Source organism: Euprymna scolopes, chromosome 1 (genome assembly GCF_053919585.1).
Source record: "Euprymna scolopes isolate OS-2025 chromosome 1, ASM5391958v1, whole genome shotgun sequence".
In the NCBI taxonomy this organism is placed as follows: Eukaryota; Metazoa; Mollusca; class Cephalopoda; order Sepiida; family Sepiolidae; genus Euprymna; species Euprymna scolopes.
Window position 1 is genome coordinate 63,533,120 of NC_136482.1, and position 14,651 is coordinate 63,547,770.

The following is a 14,651-nucleotide window of genomic DNA, read 5'->3' on the forward strand; positions in this document are numbered from 1 at the left end:
GATTCACTTTCCATCTTCTGTGAGACATCTGGAAAGTGAAATAAAAACTATAAAACAAATTCATCATGTTGGAGTGAATGAACCTTCGTCCAAAACAGGTACCATCTCCCCTCGAAGATGAGATGTTTCCAGATAGACTAACATCCAAGACGCAGAAGGTATGTTGAAAAATACATGTAACACACATACAAACACAACGGCTTATGAACATATCATTTAATAGACTGGACCACTAGACGATCACACGACATTAAGGCTGATTAGATATATCATACACGATCCCCTTTATGATACAACAACGTAACATTTGGAATATGATTTGAAAATAATGTAAATCTTTAAAAATACACATCATAATATATATATATATATATATATATATATATATATATATATATATATTAACATAGGTGCCCCGCGTGGAGGTGTTTGTTGAGAAAAAAAAAAGTGGTAGTAGGAAGGCAGGCTCGAACCTGTACCGCAAAGGAGAAAAAGAACAGGGGGGGAAAAACTGACGTCTTTGCTGTTACAACCACCGCCGAACCGGAAGTGACGTAGGTTTTAATTAAAGCTAGACAATCGAAAGTAGAGGATGACTTTCGAAAATATCAGCGAAAAAAACGAACCTCCTGTAGAAAAGTGCCCAGTTGAAGATGAAGATATTAATGTTTTAGCCAATTTTTCGATATTTGTCGTCTGAAAGGTCGAACTTCAAAACAATACTGATCTTGTAAAAATCTGTCGCCTCTATCGAAAATTTTAGGCAGATATGCAAACATACATACATACATTTATATAGTGGTAGCTCAAATTTTCAACTCAAACCGATTAAAAAGCTTGCCCTATCTCTGATCAATTTTTATGTAAAATTTCAAATGTTTAGACCAGAAATTGTCTGAGTAATTTGGTAGAGAACGCAGAGATCAATCTTTTTAAAACTTTGACCCCTATTATTACCCCTTAACATTTATTGTTTTGGGCTCAAATCAAGTTATTAAGTTAGATCCATGTCCAAGGAATATATATCTAAAATTTCAAGTGTTTAGACCCAAAATTGTCGGAGGAGTTTTGTAGAGTTCTCAAAGATCAAATCGTTGAACTTTGACCCCTTAACAGCCAAATTTCTGACCGAAAACCAATCACAAAGATTTTCCCAAATCTCAGTACCCCTGTATATCAAATTTCGAGTCTGTAGACTTAAAATTGACAGAGTTATTGTGTAGGGAAATGTACACACAGTCACACACATACACACGTTCACTTTTATAGATATATATATATAGATAGATAGAGATTTTATGTACTTTTTAGTTTTTTTTTAGATAGTTGGGTTAATTTAAAATGTACTCTTTATGCTGCATCATGTATAAATTGTTATGATGAATGGGCATTGCAGAGTTTTATGTTCCATTGAAATCTGGTATAAAACAGTTCTTAAATGTAAAATCCTTTTTCTGTTGTACGCTCAAACTTTATAAATATTGCATTAGACACATTATGTAAAAAACTTAATGTGTAAAGAGTTATGAAAATGATGTTACTTACCTTGTTTGTTGGTACTCTGAGCTCCACACTTCATACAATGTCAATTTGCCAGTGTTTTTATATGTGCATACACTAGAACTAAAAAATATGAAAGATTTAATATTAAAAAAAAGCAAGTTTTAAAGGTTGAAATGCACACAATCATGATACATGTAATATTACTAACAATATATTAAGTGTATAATATACAAAGGCATTAAGACACATTTTCTAGCAACAACAAAAAAGCAAAAATGAAAAATAAGTCCATTAAGAATCTATGTAAATTCTGGATATAAATTAATGCTTCTGAGATTTCTTAGCAGATGCAATAAAAAAAATGTGAAATGTAAACATTTGTGAAAACAAATAGAATTTAATTCATTTAAAGATTGTTCAGTCAATTAAAAATGTTGAAAAAGAAAAATGATTAAACTATAGATTTTAAGTGATAAATGGTGAATTCAAGTTGTGACTCTTACTTTAAGCAACCCGAAATCTTGTGGAGGGCTTCAATGTAGTTTCTCATTTTCTCTTTAAAATCTTCTTTTGAATCGCATTTAATGGAAAAATTCCTTTGAAGCAAAAGAATCTAAAAAATAAAATTAAAATAAATGAAAATAAATAGATTTGAGATATAAAAAAAATTAAAATATCAAAAAAGCAAATTATTTAAACATCAAAACAACAAATTATTTAAACATAAAAACAGCAAATTATTTAAACATCAAAACAGCAAATTATTTAAACATTAAAACAGCAAATTATTAAAATATTAAAACAGAAAATTATTTAAAATATGAAAAAAAAACAAATTATTAAAATATCGAAAAGCAAATGATTAAAATATCAAACAAATATTCACCTATACAAAATATATTCATCAATGTCTAAATATACAAAATCACTTTATTTAGGTATTCAAACAAGTTTAATTCTTCAACTTTGATTATATAAAGAAGTGGAGGGATTGGGATTAGCAGAGGATCAGATTGATTAAGAGAAGGAAAAAATTTAAAGGATTTAAGGGATTTCTTTGGAGATTTTGCATGAAAACTAATCTAGGGTGGAATTGTTTCATTGACAAATAATTAGAAAAATTACAGAAATGAAGTTTAATCATCTTTGACATAAAAATGCATGTACGGTTGGAGATAAAAAATCTACTTGACATTAACAAGAGAACATAACAAAAGAAAGAAAAAAAAACTAACAGATAAATGCCTATTTTGTTAGAGCAGATATTCCAACAATCAGATTCTAAGAAAGTTACCTCTTTATCCTCTTGTATGTCAACTTCTTCATCCACAAAACCATCAAAATTTATCTGTAAAAACAAAAAATATTTAAAAAATACCAGAAAATGAAAATTAAAAATACAAAGAAATGCAATTTAGTAAATGTTATTTCAGATATAAATTTATACATAGGATTAGATTGAATTATGGTTGAAGTGCGGTTCATTAATTGAAATCTGTGGATACATTGAATAAATAAAAGTAAAAAAATTATATTAATATATATATAAAAATATTTTTATTTTACTTGAATTCATTTTTTTTTATTGTTTATTGCAATCATAGATAGATTTACATTTGGGCTGGTGCATCTGCTAGTCTCTTTTTTAGACAGGGTTCAAGAGAGAGTCGCCAACCTAATAGATCCTGCACTATCAGCTAGGCTTTAACCGCTATCCCATCAACAAAATGTCGCATCCCTCTGCCTATTTTACAAGTATTTTAATGGTAGGTGTTCTAATGAACTACAAGCCTTTGTACCCCACTTGACGTAAATACCCCCGACAAACCCGACAAACAGCAAAATCCCACTCCTACATAATAGAAATCCCTAGACATAAGAGAGTGTTCCCCTCTAAGTTTCTTCCCTAGGACTTCTAGATTTTGGAATTCCCTTCCAGGTTCCTGCTTCCCTAACTATGCTAATATGCAGAAGTTAAAGTGTAAACAGACATCTTGCTGCTCAACTCATTACATAGTACCTCTGCAAATTATGTTACGTCAAAGTGGTACCGTGCCTTGTTTGGAGTAAAAATATTTTTATTTTACTTGAATTCATTTTTTTATTGTTCATTGCAATCATAACAGATTTATATTTTCAAAGAACTTGCCTTTAGAATAGGAATGTTTGAAGCAGCTGAGAAATCATAACCATATCTGTTCTTTTGTTTTTACAAATTTTGTCCAAGAGAACTTTCACCACTTATTTTAAATAAGAAACTTATTTTAAATAAGAAAGCTACAAATGGAAATGTTTGCTACTAGGAAATGGATTTAACTGCTGAAATTTTAATATGTAAATCTTTTTTTTTTTTTCATTTTAGAGAAAAATAGATTACAGTTGTTTGATACTACAGGTTACATTTCTGTTTAAACAATCGTTGGTATCCTTCTGCCTCAAAAGTTCTGCATCTCAGATTAGTCTGTTGGCAAATTACAGAGTCTGCTGTGACTCTGTAAGCCTATCCCGAATCGACAGAACAAATCTAAATAAATAAATGCAAAAGTTTTTTCATTTATCACACATATATCACCATTAAAACGGCTAACCATTATTTTTAAATCAATAAGGTATAATTATTTGAAATACAAATATATATGTGTGTGTGTATAATTGAGAGTAAAGATACAAACACAGCTAGTTCTGTACCTAATTTGCATAACTATTTTTCAGCACTTCTATATTATGCAAATGAAAAAAATATTTAATTTCAAGTGAAAAAAATGGTACCTTCATAATTGTCAGGTCTCAAATAGTAACACATCCAAAAATTACAAAAACGATAAGGTATAAAAATAATTATTAATGAAAAAAGAAATATGTGATGGAAGCGAAATCATTATGCTAACAAAAAAAATAAAGAAAAAAGAAATAAGCTAACAGGCGAGATAATTAAGTTCTGTTACCATTATCTATATCATGACTAGAGTATGAAAGTTTTTGCGTTTTTTAACTTTCAAATTCAGATGAATATATCCCAACTCAAACAAAAATTTATTGATCAAAATAAGCACCATCAGAATCAACGCCTTTTTGCCAACGCAAAACAAGTGTATTTATGCCAGTAACGTAAAAATCTTGCGTTCTGATGGCGATGATATTGCTTAGGTTTTTGAAGCATTTCTCACACAGAAAGTTATCAAGATGCTTGAAAAAGTGGGAGTTGGTAGGTGAAAGGTCTAGAGAGTATGGTGGATGAGGCAGCGTTTCATAGCTCAATTGCAGTCAGGCTTTGTTGTGGAGGAGAATTGGACCTTTTCTGTTGACTAATCCTAATGGGTGTTGTTGTCGAAGTTTCTGATGCATTTCATCCATTTGTTGACAGTACTTCTTTGTCATAATGGTTTCACCTGCATTCAAAACATTGTAGTGGATGAGACCAGCCGTAGACCACCAAACAATCAGCATGATCTTCTTTTGGTGCAACTCTGGCTTCGGGAAGTGTCATGAAGGTTCATCGGCAACTAATCACTGAATTGAGCGTCGCCAGTTGTTATCGAGAACCGACTTCTCAATGTAAGTCACAGATAAAAGGAGGGAAGATGACACTTCATAATGGCGTTTCTTTTGATTGTCATTCAATTTGTGAGGCACCTATTTATTAAGTTTTTGTTTTTACAATCTCTCTCAAGTGGTTAGAAATCGTCATATATGTTACGTCTGATTCAGAAGCGAGTTCTTGAACAGTTGTGCGTGGATTGGCTTCAACTAAGGCTCTTCGTTGATCATTGTCAGCATCCGATGGCTGATCACTATGCTCATCATCTTCAAGACTCCTGTCGCTACCACAAAATTTTTTAATCCACCATCGTGCTGTGTGGTCAGTAGTGGGTCCTGGGCTAAACGCTTCGTTAATATCGTGAGCTGTTTCAGCAGCTTTTCAGCCTAGCTTGAATTGAAATAAGAAAATTGTGAGAATTTGATTTTTTTCCGTCTTGTATTCAATGTTCTGAAAAGAAGACATAATTCTTTTAAAACGATTGTAATTTAAATGATTACATAAAGAGAAAAACACTCTTTAAAATAATATATAAAGTAAAGGTATTATAACAAAAATTAATTTTTTTTATTTAATTATTTGGACTATTATTCTCATCTTCTAGTTGTTTTCACAACGTTTCGGTCAATTATTCCTCTGGTCTTCGTCAGTTTAACTGCGACGGGATAGGAATGTCGAATCCTCCAACTACATCCACAGCAATTGCTGCCTTCAATAGCTGTTGTCATCTCATCACGGTTTGGTCAACCAATCCTCTGACTGGCTTTGGGTGGGATCGAAACCACTACCTCTAACTCAATGCTCACCTGGAATCGTAGATATTCCGCATCTCTATCCACTGCACCACGGGCCCAAATGGCAATCAAGGTTGGAATTTTTTGGTCTTATAAATCCAATTGTTCTTCCAATTGTCAGGTCCGTACCGATTGTTATATTATTGAATTAGTTTGGAATTATTATACTTGATTGCTCTTTGGGGCCCGTGGTGCAGTGGATAGAGATGTGGAATATATACGATTCCAGGTGAGTATTGAGTTAGAGGTAGCGGTTTCCATCCCACCCAAAGCCGGTCAGAGGATTAGCTGACAAAACCGTGGTGAAATGACAACAGCTATTGAAGGCAGCAATTTCTGGAGGATTCGACATTCCTATCCCGTCACAGTTAAACTGACGAAGACCAGAGGAATAATTGGCCAAAACATCGTGAAAAATAACAACTAGAAGATGAGGATAAGAGTCCAAATAATTAAATAAAAAATGATGCAATTTACTCGTCTCCAAAATAATTCAAAACTAATTCAATAACAAAAACTTGTTTGAAACTATATCATTTAAAATCAAAATTACAAATTCCGAAAGAACTTTCTTCTCAACCTAATATTTTAAAAACAATCTAATGAGAACGAAAAAAAACAATAAATCTTTACTCTTATAATGTTTATGTAAATTTAATCTGGAGAGTAAAATTTTACTTGGTTGCATTCACTTTTAAAATTTAATATCTTTAAAATGAAATTCATATTCAAAATGGTGTGGCGCAAATTCAAAGGTGCTTTCATTGGATGTGCAAGGAATTACCAGACTACAAATGTGAAGGAATGTTGGCAACAGCTGTAGGAAGGTCTATTGAGCAATGTTACTAGCATCTGTAGGTAAGAAATGCAATGGTGGAAAGTAACTTGGTGGTGGAATGATGGAGTTAACACTGCGATACAGTGAAAGAGGAGCTGTTACAAGAAAGAAAGAAAGCAATAGAGAAGTGTACACAAGTGAAAGACACCTAAAAAAAAAAAAACATTGTGTATGACACCAAGAATGACGCTGCCTCATTGACACCAAAAGTAACTTTATCTAAAAAGTGGCAAAGCAAATACTAAATGAGAACCAGGATTTAATAGCTATGTAGGGATATACAAAAAACAAAACCATGAGCAGCTGCACCTAGATAACAAAGCCAAATATAGAGTTTGACAACAGAATTATGAAATGTTGCTTAATGTTGCATTTCCCTGGAACTGAAACATCTAACATTAAAACAATCAGTGGAAGGTTCAGCACTACAAATCAGTTCAGACATGATGGAATATGATTTAAACAAAATGAAGAGTGACAAGGCTGCAGGACCTTATGAAAAAATCTCTAAAATGTTAAAAGCATCTAGTAGGATGATCATGCTAATCTTAACAGACATAGTGAAAGCTATCGTAAGAAAAGAGTGTGTGCTAGTTATATTATCAATTGTTATAAAGAGAAAAGAGATGTGCTGTCATGTGTAATTATAGAGGCCTGAAGCTGTAGAAACTAAAATGAAAGTGACTGAATATGTAGCAGACAAGATCATCAGATAGCAGGTTGTAGTTTGGCTTTGTACATGGCAGTTGCACAATTGATGACATATTGATCATTCACTAAGTACAGCATAGATATGTCTATGCAGACAGGATACTACACGACATTTGTGGACCTGGAGAAAACCTTCGACAGAGTTTTCAGAGATGCTATAGTGAGCAATGCGAAATGTGGACATAAAGAAGTGGCTTGTCTATCTTGTACAATATATGTACATGAACACGAGTTGCAGTGTGTGTGTGTGTGTGTGTGGATAATACTTACAATGATAGCTTCCATATCAAGGTTGCAGTTTACCAGATATCTGTCCTTAGCTCTTTATTGTTTATCATAGTTTTGAAGACACTGTCAAGAGAGTTTTAATTGGGTTGAACATAGTTATTATTTTATGCTGATAACTTAGTTCGAACTGCAGAGTCCTTGGAACAATTAAAGGATAACCTGGAAATATGGAAAAATAGTCTCAAAGTTAAGGGTTTGAGAGTGAACTAAACTAAAACCAAAGTGATGTTATCTGGCTCTGGTTTATAATCTCTAAGGGACTTTGGTGGGCATCCTTGTTGTGTGCCAGAGGGGTGTTAGAAGCAAAGTGATAAAATGTGACCTGTGCCTATTGTGGGTCTACAAAAAGTGCAGTAACTTGAAAGGTAAGTTAGTGTCAAACCTCTGTTTCGAGTGTAGGAGAGGCATGGGACAGGTGCATCCTATTGACTGTTGTCCTCACAAAGAGATGGTATTAAATGACAATACTCTGAAGGTAATAAACTCTTTCTGCTTTCTAGGTGATATACTGGGTGCGATGTGAACTTCATACAGCCACAAAAGTGAAGACAACTTGGGTGAAATTTTGTGAGTTGTTACCTGTGATAACATTGCAAGTTGTCTCTCTCTACACCCAGAGTTGTATAGCAACTGTTTCAAGAGCATCATCATATGCATTAGTGAATGCTAGTCCCTCACTCAGTTCTCTCGCCAGTCTGCAGTGCAATGAGAGATCTATGATGAGATAGATGTGAAATTTGATTAAACCCAACACATTAGCAAATTAGGAGATTTGCTGAAAGGCAAACATTTGCACAGCATAAAAGTTATCTTAAGGATGAATCGATTATGCTGGTATGGTAATGTGAAATGTTCATTCTCCTGTATAAAATGTTGCAGAAACACGGATGCTCTAAATCGCAGGAAGGCTGGCTGACCAAAGAAAACTTGGAAGTAAATAATTAGATAAGCTGCATAGAGTGGAATTTAGAGACGACTGAATGGTGAAAAGTAAAGAGTGAACTTGCATAATATCAGAACATGTCTGACTTTTGAACAATGGAAAAGTGATGTTAAATGAATATAGAAGGAGAAGAATCTAGAATTTCTAATCAAAGAAATTGTTTCCTTTTACAATTTTGAATATATGAATCTTGGAATCAGTTAACATAGGGGATTGGTACCATACTTTTTAAGCACTGTGGGAGTAAAAAAAAATCTGATGCAAAATGGCTGTTAAGATTTTTGTCATTAATTTGCTAAAAACTCTTCAAATATGCCATGTAGATTATTATTTATTAAAGCATGTGAAAGAATATTCATTTCTAAACAAAATGGTGGCATTTTGAGAACTTAAAATGTTTTGTTTTTTAAAATATGCCTATTTTTATGGAACTCTCTTGAAATCTTGAAATATGCAAAGCGTTTTCATGGTCAGTGGAATGTTGAGATCATTTTTTTTTTTAATTATTTTTTAATTATACCTATTTTTTATAATCTTTTCATTGTGTGCAGAACGTTATATGTTTTTAACAATATAAAAAGCTATTAATGTTTTATTAAGCGAAAAGTATAGTTTTTACATTTGTAAGAAATTAAAAACCATTGAAGAATCTGACATTTCTGAATTCTTTAGGAATCTGTTTATTAACTATTTACATAAGTGTAAATAAAACTAAAAATTGTCCTATGTTAATAGAAAAAATTTGTTTATTTAAATGTTCCTTATACTAAACTGGATTAGAAAATATATGATTTTAAATTCTTTCATGGATACATTCATAATAAATGTACCATTGTTAATTGTCATGGTTGATTCGATTGTGATTATCTCCCTTTTCCTGTTACAAACCTTAATAGAAGTATTTATATTTTTGCTGTTACAAAGTGGGAGACTTGATTTAAAATATAATCTTACTTTTCCTCTAGATTCCTCCATTATTGAAACATAAACCAATATTTGTCTATGTGTGCGTTAAAATTATGACATTTATAAAACTGATTAAAAAGTGTCATTTGTATGGGAATTAAAATTTCTTCTCAATTTTCTCAGTTGTCAAACAACTTCTCAATTTTCTCAGTTGTCAAACAATACCTTTTTAATTCTAAAAAATAGTTTTGTAAATTTCGTTATCTCTAAAATTTATTTTCAAAAATTTTTTTTTTTCAATTTTGACATTAAAAAACTGGTAACACAATATGATTACACATACAAGTATTCCTGATGAGAGATTGGTTTTATAACAATCCTATCTTAGCATGCATAATATATTTACAAACACCACACAAAAATCTAAAAGTAATTGAATTAAGATATTGTTTTTCTTTGAATTTATAATAACCCGGATTTTTTCCAAAGTTCAGAATTATTAGATAGATAAAATTCAGGATTTCCCCAATACACTCATTAATGTTTAGTGTTTAAATAAAATAATATATACTTTTTTTTTACTATTAAATTATTGGCTGACATATTGTATTTAATTCTATACTAGTACTACTTGGGGTGCCATTATCTCACAGCATATCCACTGTTCTTTGGGATATCTTATTTTCCACTGTATTTTTCTAGCTTTTTATTTCATTCCACATGGGCAGATGATTTCCCTTTTTCCTTCATATGCGATCAGCCATATTGGACTTTGGAATATTTCCACTTATGTTTTTCTAGCCTTATTTTTAACTGGTAACATCTCTAATTTTTCTATGTTTTTTTTAATATTTATATATGAAATGGAACACACTTTTCTTGATCATGTTTTCTATAGGTTTGACTTAGGAAAGATACTTTTAGAGAGTTGAGTTTTTCCTAAATACTGTACTGATGTCATATGAATTACATATTCTTTGAATTTTTCAGACAAGCCATTCACATATGTAGACTGTGATGAATATTTGATGTTTGATTCAGATTTCTTGAAACTGATGTCATGCTTTGGATAGTTATTTTCGTGAAGGGTTTATCTAAAGTTGTTCATTGCTGTTTGAACAGATTACCTTTGCTTGAGGCAATGAACGATTCCTTTTTTTATATTGTGTGGATGATGGAACTGAATTTCATGTAATGTCCAATGAGGGAAGGAAAATTTATATTCCTTCTATAAGGTGAACTTTTTGACATACAATGGGGATCTATCCATGAGTGATGGTGATTATATCCACCACCAATTCAATATATGCTAAGCTAAATCTCACCCGCTGACAATGGGCCTTAATGAAATACCATCTTAATGAATCCAAAAGAGACTGTATAGCTTTGGTAGTTTGCTATAATGTTTTGCTGTCTGTAGTAGGAGATCCTTGTTCTTACTGGGGATATGTGACAGCTTCCTCTATATTCAGGGTTTGGATTCTTCTTTACAACAGGCACCAGATCTACCAATTTGTCACAGTTATGATTAAATACCTGGTCATTAAATAAAAATTGGTACAAGTGCAAGGTTTAGTAGCAGACAAAAAAAATGAATAAAAAGAACAATGGCTGCTGCGTTTAATTATTTTGGCAGTTGATGTTGACAGATCTTGTGAAGTAACAAGATTTCTCGTTACTTCATATGCAAATGAGATGCTGCCAGCTTGAATAAAAAGTCTGTTTTTCAGAGATGGTGGTGAATTTGAAGTCATGAGCTTTGACAGCAATGTCAATTTTAAAATTGTAAACTTTAACAGTAGTGTACCAAATTAACACCCTGAAATTCTTTAGTTAAAAGTACAGAATAGTTAACACTTCATAATTTAGCCAAAACTGTTATTATCACTTCATAGTGGTCAATATTTTTCCTTTAGATTTGAATTTCTAGAGTACTTATCTCATCTTCCATCTTAACTTTGGGTTTATTCATCATTGCCCATTGGAGCTATTATATCTAAGTATGAAATTTGCTTGATGGTTATAGCAAAGTTAAGATCTTTGTTTAGCATTGATTCTTCAGAGATAATTAGATAGTGCTATTATAGACAATGGCTCTTATTGGTGAATGGTAGATTCAGACTCTTATATCCGATCCCATATTTCCAATTTTTTCATTCGATGAGATTTATGCTCTGGGATTTCTTGTTTATATCCAAGTATTTGATTTCTGTTTTTCTTTTTTAAAATTAGTATAAAAACGATTACTTAAATGTTTTCTTAATATTGAATATTCATCATTTCAAACATTTATTAACAAATAAAAAATGAAACTTACCCGATTTTCCAATCTATCCACCAAGCTGGACAGACGACATATTTGAGTGGTAAGTGATACTTGAGGAGTAATTCCACCAACTAAAATCAAAACCCATTAAATGAGGTCAATAAAAAAAGTTTTTTTAATCCTTTTCTACATTTTGTTTTTTGTTGTTACAAAATAAAACATCTTCAATACAAATGTATCAAAAACAAATAGACTTGTTTAACCCTAATGAAATTTTATAAATTCACAAGAATTTTAATTTTTATTTCATCTTTACATAAATATTGAACATTTTATAGGCTATAGCAAATAAATTAATGATATTGAATTCTACTTATAAACTGAGCTGCCTAAAATAAAAATAAAATAACCGATCTTGAAAATACCAATCACATAATTTCAGTTTTTATATTTCAATATGATCAAAAAATGAATTAGAGAAATTCAATCAGTGTAATTACCAATAAGCATATTTGATTAAAATTGAATCACAAAATTCATTTCTAATTTTAATAATTTACTGTCATAACATTAAGAAATTAGGAATTTTAATTAAATTGAGCCATTAAACTTTAACAATTAAATGCAGTTAAAACAAAGCATTTAATTCAACATAACTCAAATCTATCCATCTATTATTATACTAAAAGTCTGAATTTGTCACTGGCTCAGATTTTAATGTCATGACATCATTTCTAACTCTTCAATCTCAATGACTAAAGGTGGAAAGCTATATGTTTGGGTTTGGATTCTAGCTGATGGCACCCAAATCATATATATTTTTTTTTTTTTAACTTTTGAGATCACTACTATATATTGGGCACAATATAATAATTAATGGAGTATTGGTTGTAAAATAATAAACACAAAATCTTCATGAATTAAAATATATTTAAGCGTATTTTAAAACCAGGTCATGGGGGAGAGTGTACTACTATATATTGGGTACAATATAATGATCAATAGAGAATTTGTTGTATTATAATAAATAAAAAATCTGCATACATCAAAATATCATATTTAAGCATATTTTACAGCCGGGCAATCCCAGGTGGCTTTCTAGTATACTTCTAAAACTCTGTGATATTATCTTCTTTTTTTTTCATCTAGTTACCATGCATACTATATGATGCCATTAAAGAATGGTGTCATCCATTAAAACGGAGATAGGGAATAACCATGCACAGTGAATGATGTCACAAAATTATGTTTTTATTCATTAAACCATATAGAAATGTGGGAAAATCCTTCATAAGATTTTATCTATATGAACCATCTAGAACTCTGTGGATCTTGTTTGTTTGTTGCTATGCACAATGGATGCTATTATAAAAAGATGCCATCATTAATATGGATATCACTAATGAATGATGTCATACATGAAAATAGAGATATGTGATAATTATGTACACAGGATGATATTTCCTATCAATATCTTTTATCATTTTATTTTTCTAATGTTTACAATTTGCTTTATTCATCAAGACTTTAAAGTTTTATATATCACACACAGACTCTGATGTGTAGCCCTGATGGTTAAAAATAATTTTATCATTGTTAGTATAAAGATTAATATTATTTGCATTAGTAATAATAGCATTTAAGATTAGTTCTTTTGTATTTCTATAATTTTCTCATGCTAACATAAGATTTAATATGTAGGAATCTGAAAATTTTATATTCATCTATAAATATAAAAGCGAAAATGTATGTATGTGTGTTCGCTTTTTCTGTGTGTCTACAAAAGTCTTCTTTCAGAGAAGCGGTCGGTCGGTTCACAACTTTTAAAAACTTTTTATATCAAATATAAATCGTAATATCTCACAGTTAACAACGAAGCTCGCCTGTCTATTTAATTTGCTCGATTTTGGGAAGATAATTATTCAACATTTGTCGCTCGCCGCATGTGGGTTAGTCTTTTTCCTATAACATCTTGGGGGCGAGGAAAAAAAGCAATCAAACTTGACCTCATTAACTCATTAAAACGAGTACCTGCTAAATCCAAGTAATTAAATAAATTCAAACGTGTTTCCGTAAGCATGTCGCGGTGGGACAATGGTTAACGTCGCACGTTTTTTTATTCCACACTTTAATTTACAACTTTGCCTCAACGGTTCAGGTTCGATCCTCATACTTACTTTTTTTTTTAACCCCCCCCCCAAACACACACACCTACAAACACCTGGGAAACGCCGGGTACCCCCCGCTAGTCTAATATATAAAAGGCAAAATGTGAGTGTGTGTGCGTTTGTATGGCGCTAAAAACTTTCGACAGACACAATAAAAATTAACAAACTTGGTATCATATTAAAGCCCCACCCTCCGGACAACAAATATTGAATTTTTGGTCCATTATGACCAGTCTAAGGGTGTTAGCTGAGCATTTTTCTCCAGAGACGGGGGAGGGGACCAAAAAAGTGACATTTTTTCGTTTTTCCAATGTATTTAAGTAGTAATAATGGAATGATCTAATGATATTTATATGTAATTAAAAAAATGCTTAGTCATGTCATGTGACGTGATGTCACCACTCAGTAATGGCGATGTCTGAATTCAATATTTTTATTAACAGATTCTTATGGGCAGGTACCATACAAATAAAAATATTAATTTAGACGTTATGACAACTTTACCAAAGTTATTAGCAGGTTAAAAATAGTTAGATACGATAGTTAGACGAAAAATTACGAGCAAAACAGTCCATAACAAAAAAAAAATTTGCTTAAAAAATAATTAGGTTTGCTACGATTTTTATTTCTTTTTACATACGGCCATTTTATTTCCAGTATGTTCACCTTTGTTTATGCGACATCGAGAGAGAGAGA

The 14,651-nt window shown here is 31.4% G+C and overlaps 1 protein-coding gene across 1 annotated transcript in view; it reads right to left on the reverse strand.

The window, feature by feature from the left end:
- LOC145300424 (N-terminal EF-hand calcium-binding protein 1-like) overlaps positions 1–14,651 on the reverse strand; it is a 49,943-nt gene that overhangs the window by 8,674 nt on the left and 26,618 nt on the right. Inside the window, exons 7-10 of the mRNA XM_080144486.1 lie at positions 11,839–11,918; positions 2,798–2,851; positions 2,007–2,116; positions 1,546–1,623 (exon numbers count right to left, since the gene is read on the reverse strand). Of these exons, the coding sequence (XP_080000612.1) occupies positions 1,546–1,623; positions 2,007–2,116; positions 2,798–2,851; positions 11,839–11,918 (322 nt within the window). The remainder of the gene's footprint in view (positions 1–1,545; positions 1,624–2,006; positions 2,117–2,797; positions 2,852–11,838; positions 11,919–14,651) is intronic.